The 13,079-nt window shown below is 54.5% G+C and overlaps 6 protein-coding genes across 6 annotated transcripts; 3 read left to right on the forward strand and 3 right to left on the reverse strand.

Moving 5' to 3' along the window:
* Window positions 1-472: 472 nt before the first annotated feature.
* COL26b_001542 (uncharacterized protein) lies at window positions 473-1,076 on the forward strand (the record flags this gene model as incomplete). Its single annotated transcript, XM_053174490.1, has 2 exons — window positions 473-753; window positions 833-1,076. The coding sequence occupies 2 exons, from the start codon at window positions 473-475 to the stop codon at window positions 1,074-1,076; spliced, it is 525 nt and encodes a 174-aa protein (XP_053041421.1).
* A 1,756-nt stretch (window positions 1,077-2,832) lies between these two features.
* COL26b_001543 (uncharacterized protein) lies at window positions 2,833-4,281 on the forward strand (the record flags this gene model as incomplete). The annotated part of the gene is made up of 5 exons (XM_053174491.1): window positions 2,833-2,961; window positions 3,010-3,084; window positions 3,133-3,881; window positions 3,935-4,067; window positions 4,117-4,281. The coding sequence occupies 5 exons, from the start codon at window positions 2,833-2,835 to the stop codon at window positions 4,279-4,281; spliced, it is 1,251 nt and encodes a 416-aa protein (XP_053041422.1).
* Window positions 4,282-4,469: 188 nt separating this feature from the next.
* Window positions 4,470-5,319, reverse strand: COL26b_001544 (uncharacterized protein; the record flags this gene model as incomplete). The annotated part of the gene is made up of 2 exons (XM_053174492.1): window positions 4,470-4,916; window positions 4,984-5,319. 2 exons carry the CDS (start codon window positions 5,317-5,319, stop codon window positions 4,470-4,472), a joined length of 783 nt encoding a protein of 260 aa, XP_053041423.1.
* A 2,086-nt stretch (window positions 5,320-7,405) lies between these two features.
* Window positions 7,406-8,717, forward strand: COL26b_001545 (uncharacterized protein; the record flags this gene model as incomplete). The annotated part of the gene is made up of 4 exons (XM_053174493.1): window positions 7,406-7,462; window positions 7,518-7,888; window positions 7,954-8,359; window positions 8,415-8,717. 4 exons carry the CDS (start codon window positions 7,406-7,408, stop codon window positions 8,715-8,717), a joined length of 1,137 nt encoding a protein of 378 aa, XP_053041424.1.
* A 497-nt stretch (window positions 8,718-9,214) lies between these two features.
* Window positions 9,215-10,477, reverse strand: GAR1 (H/ACA snoRNP pseudouridylase subunit; the record flags this gene model as incomplete). Its single annotated transcript, XM_053174494.1, has 6 exons — window positions 9,215-9,411; window positions 9,474-9,720; window positions 9,785-9,918; window positions 10,002-10,029; window positions 10,088-10,362; window positions 10,420-10,477. 6 exons carry the CDS (start codon window positions 10,475-10,477, stop codon window positions 9,215-9,217), a joined length of 939 nt encoding a protein of 312 aa, XP_053041425.1.
* Window positions 10,478-11,763: 1,286 nt separating this feature from the next.
* On the reverse strand, window positions 11,764-13,079 carry COL26b_001547 (uncharacterized protein; the record flags this gene model as incomplete). Its single annotated transcript, XM_053174495.1, has 7 exons — window positions 11,764-11,788; window positions 11,844-11,875; window positions 11,931-11,980; window positions 12,038-12,143; window positions 12,209-12,442; window positions 12,506-12,780; window positions 12,842-13,079. The coding sequence occupies 7 exons, from the start codon at window positions 13,077-13,079 to the stop codon at window positions 11,764-11,766; spliced, it is 960 nt and encodes a 319-aa protein (XP_053041426.1).

Raw genomic sequence — 13,079 nt, forward strand, 5'->3', positions numbered from 1 at the left:
GCACGACACAGCACAGCACCAGGGTTCAACATCCAGTCCCCGTATTTGTACCTTACCCAAGGTATGGTTACGTTACCGTACCTGACCAGGTTGCCTGAGATCTGCGATCCAATGTGGATGTCGCCCAGTCCGGCGGAGAGGGGACTAAGTCTGCAAACATCGCGTCAATAAACCACAACATCTCCCCCCTTCTCGCTTCTTTCGCCTTCTACTTTCCTCCCATCCTCTTTTACAGCCCCTCCATCGCGTGGCCTTCACCGCTTCGCTGTCTTTCTCCCTCGCTGACCCAACAACGAACGTCTGCTTCTCGACTCTGTTCCTCCCCCCAACGAAATTCGTCACCGCTTCACTCGTCTTCCACCAAGCCCTCAACTTGCGCAGCATAACTTCGATTTCGATCCAACCCGATCACTGCCCCCCTGCTATCGAGGCCGAGTCTCCGGAGGTTGCAACGCGCAGAAGCTCCTTCACAATGGCTGAAACGGGCCTCTTCTCCGATAACCTCATCTCTCCCGCTGTTGCCTCTGCGCTGCCCGAAGGCTACGTAGTTCGCGCTCTTCGCCTCTCCGACTACAATGCTGGCTTTCTCGACTGCCTCCGCGTCCTGACCACCGTCGGTGAGATCAGCGAGTCCCAATTCGCCGAGCGCTACAACTGGCTATCCAAAAGCGACGGTTACTACATCCTCGTCATTGAAGACACAAGCAGGAAAGCCGTTGTTGGAACCGGTGCCTTGATTGTCGAGCGCAAGTTGTGAGTTGTAGCCGCCGCCTCTCAGCTCCGCGCTTGCCGCAGAAGATGATTGCTGACCGCACATTTCCCCTCCGCGTAGCATTCACAGCCTGGGTCTGGTTGGCCACATCGAGGACATTGCCGTGGCAAAGGACCAGCAAGGGAAGAAGCTTGGTCTGCGTATCATCCAGGCCCTTGATTTCATAGCCGAAAAGGTGGGCTGCTACAAGAGTATTCTCGATTGCAGCGAAGCAAACGAAGGCTTCTATGTCAAGTGTGGGTTCAGGAGAGCCGGCCTGGAGATGGCCCACTACTACGAGGGAGACAAGAGTAAGGCCCAGTAGCCTGCCACTTTCCTATTCATGACTCCGATCGCCGACATCTTGGGGTGTCATGTTGCGTCGTTCCCCGCCGTGCAGTCTCTTCGCTGGGATCGAATCAACTTGACGCGCCTTGTCAGTGCAGCCCGGCTCATTACCCCGTTGTGCCAAGGCGAACTCGGATTGCATCGGTGACTGCTGATGATGGGTTCCCGCAGGACTGAAGCTCTAGATCATGCGAGCACCGAAGTGCACCGAACTTGCTTCGGTGGATGACGAGATCGACAAGTAAGAGCGACAGAGACATGGGAACGATAGATGCTCGCTCACGGATCATGCCTTCCTTAGCCTCGTGTGTTTACCTAATACTACTATTAGTTGCAATCCCTTGGCTGCAGCGCAATGATCAAAACAAGGTAAACCGCACATCAGCTGGTCCCGACCGCGCTACCTCAAGCGCTTCTAGCCCGTCCGTTCCTACCTTCGGATGACTGCCACACTGCCTCACTGCCTCACTGCCTCACTGTGACTCTATGTGAGGAACCAACATGGCTGCTCGCAATGAGTGGCTGGTCAGCCCGTCGTAATACGCAATCAGCAAGACCGCTGCTGAGTACTGGCTGCTTCAGACAGGATTGGTCCTACCGTCGCCAAGGATGAGGTTGCCTACCCACGCACCAAGACCACCTTCAGGGTCTAGCCGTTGTGTCTGTCTGTCGCAGCTGGTCGGGGCGTCCACCATCGCGTCTTGGTCGAAGAGCGCTGTGCCCCGCGTTTCACTTGCCATGAGTCGGATCAGACTCACCAGAAATGCCATGTACAAACAGGAAGGCACACCAGCGTCGCGCAGACAGCGTGTTGAACATGGTTCACTCGGCACCTCAACTGCGCTTGCTTTTTTCTTTCCTTCGTGTGTTGTGGTTTGAGAACATTGACTCAAAGTTCATTCGAGGACAGTGAGATCCAAAGACACAAGGACAAAGGAGGGTCCGGATCCGGCTGAGAAACACAATGCACCAGTCCGGGGGATCTCCGTCATCAACCCAGTTTTCCCGCTTCCTTCGGAGCTCCCGTGCTTTTGTCCACCACCTTGGACGCCTGAAGAATCTGACGTACCATACCTGACACTTCTGGGCTTGCACAATTGTCAGAGTCAGGACATGAAGCGCCTCACAGATCTTCACATGCGTGGCCAAAGCGCTGTCCGTCGCAGATGAGCTGACAGAACCCATCCTGATCGATGCGCCGCCCGTCCCGTTCGTATAAGACGTGCGCCGGTCTCCATGTCCCCTTTATTGGTCTCTCGATCGGACAACGGATATCCCCAACTACAACAGTCCGAGAAGCCACTACCGAAGTATATCAAGCCTGCAAGTCCACCCCTTAAAACTCCGAGCGCGTTTTCATTGGATCCCGAAAAGGCGACTGCGGATCGAACGTTTTCCTACTTAAATTAGCTCTTTGCGCCCGTCTTTCTGGTCTGGTTTTCGTCATGATTGAAGACTTGCATTGTGCCATTGCTCGCGTGCGAATTGCTTCACTACAGTCAGAGTAAGTCTTCTGTATATCCAACGCCGGCAATCGACCCCGGCTACTGACAGACATGGCCGGCCCACTGATGTTGTAACTCACGAATTATAGAGTCATTAATAAATCGGCCAGTCGCGAGGTCGTACGTCGAAGAAGCAACAAAGTGAAACCCATCTTCATCGCCAAGGGTCGACCACCACTTTTCACGAAGCAAAGAACCGTCCGCGTAATATCTTGAAAGTAATCCAACATGTCGCCGCACAAGCTTCCTGAGATGGATGGTAAGCGGCAATGGGTGATGGGCACTGAAGCCTTCGAGCGCAAGATGCCTCACCACCAGGGAATTAAGGCTCTCTGGGAAACCAAATGGAAGTTTCCGGTACGCTCCCGTGGCAAATCGTCACAAATTTTCCGTTGACCATCATAGTGCACCAAGAGCGTCTACCCTTTCCATGACGGGCAGTATGAGGACTTTGAGCCTATATTCGAGCACTTGATCAAGGTATGTTTACTAGATATCGTGACCTTCAAATTGTGACGGAGATTTTAGGAAAACATCAATGACGGAACTTCTACTGCATACACTGAGGCCTTCTTTCCGATCGCAGAGGCTCTGACAGCCAAAGGCGACAGGGCGGCGGCTGCAGGCAAGAAAGACGAAGCCAGCGATCTGTACCTCCGAGCATGCACCGTGTACCGCATAGCGCGGTTCCCATACATCACGGCGTACCCTGAAGTCAGCTGCCCAGTCAAGTGGAAGGCGTGGGAGGCTCAGAAAGAGGTTTACATGAAGGCGGCCCAGTCATGGGATTGCCCCATCATTGATATCTCCATTCCGCACAAGCATGCCAAGGGTGGTGACCGAAAGTCCATTCCGTCCTACGTCAGAGTTCCTCACGGCGCCTCCAAGAGCAATCCTAGCCCAGTCGTCATTCTGATGACTGGTCTTGACGGCTACCGTCCTGACAATACGGTTCGCTCAAATGAATTCCTCGCGCGCGGCTGGGGAAGCGTGATTGTCGAGATCCCCGGAACCGCCGACTGCCCCGCTGACTCCGCCGATCCGGAGAGTCCTGACCGTTTGTGGAGCAGCGTCCTAGACTGGATGGCTGCCGATGGCCGCTTCAACATGGACAGGGTCCTGGTTTGGGGCCTTAGCTCCGGCGGGTACTACGCCATTCGCATCGCGCACACTCACAAGGACCGCCTGATCGGATCGATTGCGCAAGGGGCCGGTTGCCATTATTTCTTCGACCAGGAATGGTTGGAGAAGGCTGACGGACACGAATACCCGTTCTTGTGAGTGGACAGACGTATCAAACATTGCGAATGTTGAGACTGACGAGGCATAGGTTAACTCCGGCGATGGCCATGAAACATGGCTACAAGACGGTTGCTGAATACAAGGCGGGTGTGCAAAAGAAGTTCTCTTTGCTCGAGACCGGGATTATCGATAAGCCGTCCACCCGTTTGTTGTTGATCAATGTACGTCCACACACCTTGCCGGAGAGATCTCTTCGACTAACAAAATCAGGGTACACTTGACGGCTTGATGCCTATTGAAGACTCGATGATGCTATTTGAGTACGGTACGCCTAAGGAGGCCAGGTTCTTCTCGGGAGCCTTGCACATGGGATACCCCATGGCCAATGCATCCGTGTATCCTTGGATGGAGAGCGTCATGGACAGCAAGATGTAAATACGGCTACTGCACCGGTGGCTGCAACAAGAACACTCAATTTTATGCGGGCACACCAGAAACTTGTCGTCAGCGAGAACGGTGATCATAAGCGAAAGTGAACGGAGTGTTTTCTGGATGTTTTTCCTTCTTTCCCTTTCTTCAACCACCTTTAATTAAAGTCTTGTTTTCGTGCAGTGGCCGCACGCTTATCGGCCCATCCAGCCACCGTCAACGACCAAGACGTGGCCGCTCACGTAACCGCTGGCCCTGCTGGAAAGGTAGACTGAAGTGCCCTTGAAGTCATCAGGCGTGCCCCAGCGACCAGCGGGGATTCTCGCACTGATGCTGGCCAGTCTCTCCTTGTCATTGAGCAGGGCCGTGTTCATCTCGGTCTCGATGTAACCGGGCGCGATGGCATTGACTGTGATACCCTTGGAGGTCCACTCGTTGGCGAAGCTCTTGGTCAGCTGGGCAACAGCGCCCTTGGAGGCGGCGTAAGCCGGGACAGTGAAGCCGCCCTGGAAAGAAAGCAGGGAGGCGTAGTTGATTACACTGCCTTTGCGGCCGGTAACGGGTGAAGGCTCGAGAGTGAGCATGTGGGCGCCGACGTCGCGGGTCAGGGTAAAGACGGAGTTGAGGTTTACTTGGATAACCTGCGTTGGCGAGCTCCATTAGCTTCCAGACATGCACCGAGGCGATTGCTTCGCTCAATTGACCTACGGCATTGAAATCATCATCAGGAAACTTCTCGCACGGATGGCGCTTCTGGATGCCGGCGCAGTTGACGAGGATTCGAATCTGGTGGCCGTCCTTGAGAACTTTGGGTACGAGAGCAGCAACGCTCTGTTGTGAGCTGAGATCTGCCGTGTAGATCTGAGCCTTTCGGCCTAGCTTCAGAATTGAGTCTCTGGTGGAGGTGTTAGACTCGTCGCGCTGAACGAGAAGAACGTCTGCTCCGGCCTCGGCGAGACCAATGGCGACGGCGGCACCAATGCCCCGAGTGCCTCCAGTGACGAGGGCGGTGTGGCCCTCAAGGGAGAAGAATGGCGAGGCCATGGTGTAGATTACGATGTAGGCGTTCTGCGGATATCACGAAAACATGGGTGGGAAGGGAGGGAGATTGTGCTGAGAGCGTGTCCAACGAGGGGTATTTGAGTGATGAGAGGCTTTACGCAGCACACTCAGCTAGCTTGGGGTGGGGGGATGGAGAAGATGAATGCGACTTTATTGGACGAAGGGGCGGCGTCGTGTAGGTAGGCAGCAGGGTCAATGGTCTTCGGGCAAGTTAATTCAGACCGTAACTGATGGGGATTCACAGTGGAAGCTTGGATGAGCTTGTGACGATGGCCGCGAGGTGCCCCTCACGGGCCATGCTTGGACGGAAGAAAGGTTACTCGCCTGTGCCGGGGTGGTTAACGGATTCAAGCGACGTTTATTTCTAGAAGGAGCTGAAGGCGACGGATTAGCTCGGTGAATGGCTGAGACGGCTAGAGATGGTCATAACCCGCGGAATGGGTCATGATTCAACCACACGGCATGAAACATGTACACTGCACATGAGCAGCTTGCGGCAGCAAACGTTGAAGTCAAGACTACAACAGTCATTACCCCTCAGCTGCGGGGATCCGCGACAGCAGGGGTCGTCTCCAACCACGTCGCCCTGTGACGTCGTTTGGTTTGGACAATGCGCTTGCAGTTTTTCTTGTCGTCGACATTTGTTTACTGTGGGAATGTCTCATGAGCACGCGGCATAGTGAACGAGTCGGGGTAATTGTCAGAGCTGGGTTGCTCCTGATACCAAAGATTGTGCGAAGCCCCGCGAACACCATCACACGGCTCGATTGACTCGGCTCTGGTTAGGTGGGAATTGTTTTTTCTTTTCCCCAGGGCAGGTGCATGGCTCTCCGGCCCCCCACGTAAGGATGTGACGGGCTGCCCGGTCTGCTCCCCGCATATCGGAGCTTCAGAGCGGGGGAAACACAAGAAACCGTCAACGGCAACTGTCGGTCATGGTCCGTTACAATCTTTTGTGCTTTTCAGCAAAGCCAACAGAAGCCGAGTCTTGTGCGAATCACCGGCGGTCTAATTCTTGTCAGCATCAATCCAAGACGCGACGAGCTCTGGGCTGCCCTGAAGCAGGCAATGGAACGCAACATGGAAGGCATGTACACTGACCTGGCGCAAAGCTTTAGGACATAATTGCCCTCTTGGGTCTTCGCGGCCATTTTCTCCAGCTCAAGCGTCTCCTCGAACGCCGCTACCTGAGGGTACGCAGTATCCGTAGACCCTCATGTTTCGGCGGGCATTGCCTGGAATGGATGGGGGTCAGTTCTCCACGAGCACTTACCCCTCCCCCTCTTCTTCCCCTCCACTAGGTCCCGACTCCCAGCACATAGGTACCTACTTACTGCAAAGTAAGGCAAGGTCAGGTATTCACGATGGCTTCCTCGTCTTCGCTGCCGGACAGAATGCCGAGCCAATGACCACACCTACCTAGCCCAGTGTTCGACTGGCCTTGACCAAGTTCCACGTCTCCACCACCCCACACAAACTGGGTTTATGACTGCGGTGTGTCTGCGTCTCTGCTCTCCCCAACACTCGTTGCCCACTCGTACCCAGTACTTGTGCCTGTCGCCGTACTCCCCACGTCCGAGGGGCTAGTGTAGTGTCGTGGTCGACGCTGTGTCTGAGAAGTTGGGGAGCGATTCGGCGGCAGTTCTTGTACTCGAGCTTCAGACACAACTCGGCCTTGGAATCCCGTAACCCTCGGCCTTGCTCCCCCACTGACAAGTGAATTGCCTCCTCAGCTTCTCGACACGAACCCGCATTTCCGACCTGCATCGCTCCGCTCGTCGCGTCCGCCTCCAATCGCCCCCTAGCGTCGTGCCCTTCTTTTCAATCGTGTTATCCGATCCGTCGACATCGGATCTGTCGCCGTGCTCCCTGAGTCCCTCATCGCCTCGGCTTTTCAACAAAACAATCAGATAATTGCCCCCACTACCCTCGCACTTCTGTGCCTTTCCAACGTGCTGCTACTGCTGTTTCTTGCTGTCGTCTCTCTAAGCCTGGTTGCCTCCGCTTCACGTATCCATCTTCAATCTAGTTACTATCCTCGCCGCCATCGCATAAGGGCGCAATCATCATGTCCAGCGTTCAAGTTCAGACCTCCGTGCTCCACGGCGCGAGGGATCTCAAGATTGTCAGACATCCCCGTCTCAGCTGACAATCGACATTCTGAAGGCTAATTGGCGCAGGAAGAAAGAGCTCTGCCTGCTCTTGCAGCTGGCGAGGTCCAAGTCGCTGTCAAGGCTACGGGACTCTGCGGTTCCGACTTGCACTACTACAACCACTTCCGCAACGGCGACATTCTCGTCAAGGAGCCCCTTACTCTTGGCCACGAATCTAGCGGTATCGTTACTGCTGTCGCCTCTGATGTCACAAACCTTGCCGTCGGAGATCACGTTGCGCTCGAGGTCGGCCAGCCATGTGAGGCCTGTGACCTGTGTGCCGTTGGGCGATACAACATCTGCAAGGGCATGAAGTTCCGCAGCTCTGCCAAGGCCTTCCCTCACGCTCAGGGAACTCTTCAGGAGCTCGTCAACCACCCTGCCAAGTGGTGCCATAAGTAAGATATAAAACCCGTGACATTGAAAGGTCTAGAGGGCTACATGCTAACACGAGACGGCGCAGGCTCCCGCAAGAAGTTTCCCTCGAGTTCGGTGCTCTTGCCGAACCTCTCTCTGTTGCCATGCACGCCCGGGACCGGGGCAACCTCCCTAGCGGGTCGACCGTCCTTGTCTTCGGCGCCGGTGCTGTTGGTCTATTGTGTGCCGCCGTCAGCAAGGCTGATCAGCAGAAGGTCGTTATTGCCGATATCCAAGAGGACCGCGTCAAGTTTGCCCTTGACAACGGCTTCGCCGATGCTGGCATTGTCGTTCCGGCCAAGCGCCCTCAAACGATCGAGGACAAGCTGGCCTACGCCCAGGACGTCGCAGGGTTGGTAAAGGCCGCCAAGATCAACGGAAACGAGGTTGGCGAAGTCAACGCGACTTACGAGTGCACGGGTGTCGAGACCTGCATGCAAACATCCATCTATGTGAGCATCCTCAGTCTAGGTCACACAGCTTTTCAGCGCTAACCCATGTATGCAGGCCACTCGTCCCGGTGGAAAGATCCTCATTATCGGCATGGGCACCCCAATCCAGACTCTTCCCATTTCCGCCGCCGCTCTGCGTGAGGTTGACTTTGTGGGCGTCTTCCGCTACGCCAACACATACCCCAAGGCCATCAACCTGATTGCGACGAAGCCAAAGGGTCTGCCGGCGTTGGAGAAGCTGTTTACACACCGTTATAAGGGACTGGGCACCATCAAGGATGCGTTTGACATGGCGGCCAAGGTGAAGGATGAAAGCGGCAACTTGGTATTGAAGGTTCTTGTGGATACATCTAATTAGAGACTGAAATAAAGGTATAGTTTTGGATTTGCGTATTGCACTTGATAGCATTCACAAGGGCGAGTGAGTAACCTCATTGATCACACAAGTTAAGCAATCACCATTGCCTGTGGGAAAGTGATTGCCGTAACAGAGGTCTATGCTGATGGCTTGGTAGAGACCGCGAAATTTTCCCATATTTATGCGGCTACATTTCGTGCGTACTAAATTATCACTATTGAAGACGGAAGTAGAAGTAGTAAAATAATACCAACGACGACAGCGCGATGGTAAGGTAGAGTGTATTACTACAGAAAAAGAAGTCCTAGCTCAAGAAAAATAGGCGGTCTCGCTTGGTATCATGTGGTAACCCAGACTGTGACTTGACGCCATCGCGAATTTCTGCGCGCGCAATTTCTTAGAACTTTCGACGTCACAGTCTCTGTGGGTTTATTGTTCCAGTTTGCGCTCTCAATTATTCTATTCATTTATTTCATATGCAAACTGTGGGCATTATCCTAAGACTTGTCGGGGAATCCAAAGTCAATGCCAAATGGCGGGTAGACGTAACGCTTCAGCTCCTTCTTGGCCGTAAGATCATCCGAGTAGGCGCGAAGCTCCTTCATGTCCTCGTCGTCGAGCTTGACAATTTCGAGGTTGGCCTTGATACGGGCGGGGGTGACGGATTTGGCGATAACAGTGCTGCCACGGGCGACTAAACAGAACAGAAATATTAGCAGACTGGATTAAAAGCGGGAGCTGGACTCGTGGGCATACCGTGGTAGCTGAGGAGAACTGTGGAGGCGCTGACGCCGCGCTTCTCGGCAATCTTCACAACGGGAGCCGCGCTCATAAGAGGCCCGCCGGTAGAGCCGAGCGGGCTGTAAGCCATGATGTGGATGCCCTTGTCCTTGCAAAAGTCGACGATCTCCTGCTGGGGAAGGCTGGGGTGGTTCTCAATCTGATTGACGGCGGGGACGACCTTGGCATGGGGGAGAAGCTCCTCGAGGTATCTCACGCTGTACTGTATGGTTCGTCAGTACATTGAACCATGGGCCTCTTGTCAGGCCGTGGGCAAACAAACTTACGTTGCAGACACCAATAGAGCGAACCTTGCCGGTATCAAGGAGCTTCTCCATGGACTTCCAGGTGTCGACGTGGGAGAAGTCGCGGAGGATGTCACGGCTGCCATCGGGCTTGGTGGGGAACCTGTCGTGGTTTCCTGTGAGGCGCTCATGTTAGTTGGTCAATAGCTGCGGAAACTTCGTCGACGATTCGTCGACGAGGTTGAGAAAACGAACATACCCTCGGGGTTCATGGCAACGGGCCAATGCTGCGCATCCTGTCAGTTTCAACGCAACCAAGGCATTATACAGGTGGCGGCAACCTACAACAAGGAAGAGGTCAACGTAGTCGAGACCCAGGCTCTTCAAGCTCTTCTCAAGGCCAAGCTTAACTCTCTCGTCGCTGGTGGTGTAGGTGGCCCACAGCTTGGTGACAACGTAGATGTCCTCACGTTTGACGCCATTGGCAAAAGCCTCCTTGAGGCCCTGGCCAACCTCGTCCTCGTTGGCGTAGCAGTAGGCACCATCGATGGCCTTGTAGCCGATCTTAAGAGAGTATGAGACGGCCTCCTTGACCTCACCGGGAGCAGATTGCCATGTGCCTTGAGGGGTCTACATCAGCCATTGAGCAGGAGGACGAAGAGGTTTGCATGTCTTACCCAGAGCGACGGCGGGGATCTCGTGTCCCGAGTTGAGCTTGAACGTCTGCGCAGCCATGGTGAGCGTTCGGATGGATGATGGGTATCGAGGTTAACCAAAATGATCGTGGTTCGAAGGGCGGGGGCGGGGTAGTTTGTGTATGGTATTTCTAGTGCGGGAGAGGAGGACAGTCAATGGGAGGAGGAGGGGTTTGAGACGTCACTCACACAGTCCGGGAAAAGGCGTGGACTCTCGGTATATATATCGTCTGCAACCCGAATTGGAAATAAATGTAATCAGGGTTCTGCGTCGCGGTGCTTGACCACAGCCGGGTAAATGCTCGATAAACAGGAGAGCTATCTCTCACCACACGCCCCTCCCTCTGCATCGTCTCCTCGCAGCCAAGGTGCCCGTGAAGGGGCCGCGATTTGCATGTCACACTCGGGCTAGGATGCTACGGCCACCGGGTCTAGCTACTCTGGCAGCTGTATCTGGGGTGTGGACTTCCCCGGTTTGTCCAACTTTGTGCTGTTCCCCTCGTCTCCAGTGGGCCATGGGAGTTCCATTCATGGATAATTCGTTAGTCAACGAGGGTATGCCTCGGGCAGTTTTGGGCCGAGTCATGAAGACAGGACCCGCTATTTGGCTTGGTTTTACTATGCAGTACATACCTCACCTGGTGAGTGCAACTGACTGTGCAACTGTGACACTGTGGGCGATGTCGTGGTCCGTGAGGTGGTTGTTAAGCCCGCGGGGCGGCGGCCGATTTCCGGCGGGTCTCGTTGATAGTTGCCTTTTTTTTTTTTTGCTGCCTCTCTGCGGTAGGTGCTGGCTTCCGCTTGAGGCCCTCCACCTAGTGCGGGAAAACATTCCGGGACCAACCCCGAGCCCACGCCTCTTCGCACCGGCTGCCTGAGCACAGTGTGAATGCCATGAACCAGCAAACCAACAAGTGTGAAATGTACTCTGTACCTGTACCCTGCCATTCATCTGGAGGTGCAGCCGTCCTCGACGGGAACCCACCCCGACGATGATCCCAACCACATGTATTCAGCAATCTTTGGCTGAGGGATCTGGCCAAGGCGTCTACATAAATGCATGGAGCACCCCAAATGCATAGAGGGGGTGCTAACACACCGCAGATGGCAGCTCTTACTATTCGCCGAAGTTAACCTCTTTCGTGATTAATAGATCTAATATGCAAGGAAGAAGCTCTATAGCTGCGCCGCGCCGTCGTCCCATGGTCAATGTCAATGTCCACATCAATGTCATCGTACAATTAGCGGTATCCCTATCCGCTGTGGTGTTACAGAAGCCAATGCTCTTTCAACTTAACTCCCCAAACCGCCGTCAATAATTGCCTCTCAGCCGGCAATGAGCACCCAAAGCCTATCCATTGGTCAGCTAATCTGCAATTTATGGCGTAACGAGGCCGACGGCTTACAGAAAGAAGATCATGAGAACGCCGAACATTTTCTGGTCACCATGTCAGCAAGATCGACGAAACCGACCAGCGGACAGAGTCACATACGGCAATCAACCACCTGTTGCTTGAAACACGGCCCCAGTACTTGAGAAGCTCTACAGTTCGAGTTAGATTCCGCACAAACGGATTAGTCTGTGGGCATTATCGCCTACCTCGTTGCGCCCCTTGAACGTTGTCGACCACGTCTTCCGTGTTGGCATCGATGCGCTGGATCATCTCGCTCTGCTCCGACACCATGGTTGCCAGTTGTCCGAAGATCTGCACGAGAGGGTTAGTCTATAATGCTCGGGTGTACGACGCCCCATGGGGGTGTGCCGGCTTACAGATCCAAGCTCGGCAATCGTGGATTCAATACTCTCGATAGCTGCGCCTCTCTCCTGGATATATGTGTTTTGCGGTTGCGCCTCCTCCATCAGGAGCAGCTGCTGATCCCCTGGGGGGTTCAGCGAGAGGAGGTCGGCTCCAGGTGAGGGTGTTCCTCGTTGCGGCGTGCCATACAAGGGCGATGCCGATTGCTGTAGCGGCGGCTGCGCATGCTGCGAAACGCTCGAAATAAACTAAAGGCGCATTCATTCGTTAGATCCGGCGTCAATCGTACTGGAGGCAAAGGATCAACGCACGTTATCTGTCCGTGATCTGGACGCCTGGATGTTCTTCGTTCTCTCTTCCAAAACATCCTTGAAGTTGGCGGAAACGTCTGTCAGCTTGCCCTGAAGCATGAAAACAACGTTCTTGTTGTGCTCTCCTTCCTGATCAGCCTTCGGGTGCTGCTGTCGGGTGAGGACCTGCAAGTTGCCAATCTGCTGGTTGAGGGAGCTCAGATCTTGCTTGATGATGTAGGTAAGTTCGTTGATCTCCACCGGCCGGTCATCGAACAGCGTCCTGCGTCGCGCCACTGCGATAGTGAGAGTTAGTACGAGATCTGAACGGAGAATTCAAGGGAAATAGGTGCGTACACGTTGCTAGCTTTTCAAGCTTGCCCATAGTGGCAGAAATTCCCCTCCCGATTTGCGCCGCCTGTCGCGCAAACTCGGATCGCCTCGGCCTGGAGTCGCCATCGGCGGCAGCCTTCTGGGAGTCGGTCAAAAGCGATCGTTGCTGAGCACCAAGTTTGCTCGAGGCTTTGCGACGCTGCGCTTGCGCGAGAACCGACTGGAACTCGGAAGTTCGGTCCTGTATCGAAGCGACTGCCAT

This window comes from Colletotrichum chrysophilum (assembly GCF_026319265.1).
Source record: "Colletotrichum chrysophilum strain AFK26 chromosome Unknown scaffold_7, whole genome shotgun sequence".
NCBI classification, from domain to species: domain Eukaryota; kingdom Fungi; phylum Ascomycota; class Sordariomycetes; order Glomerellales; family Glomerellaceae; genus Colletotrichum; species Colletotrichum chrysophilum.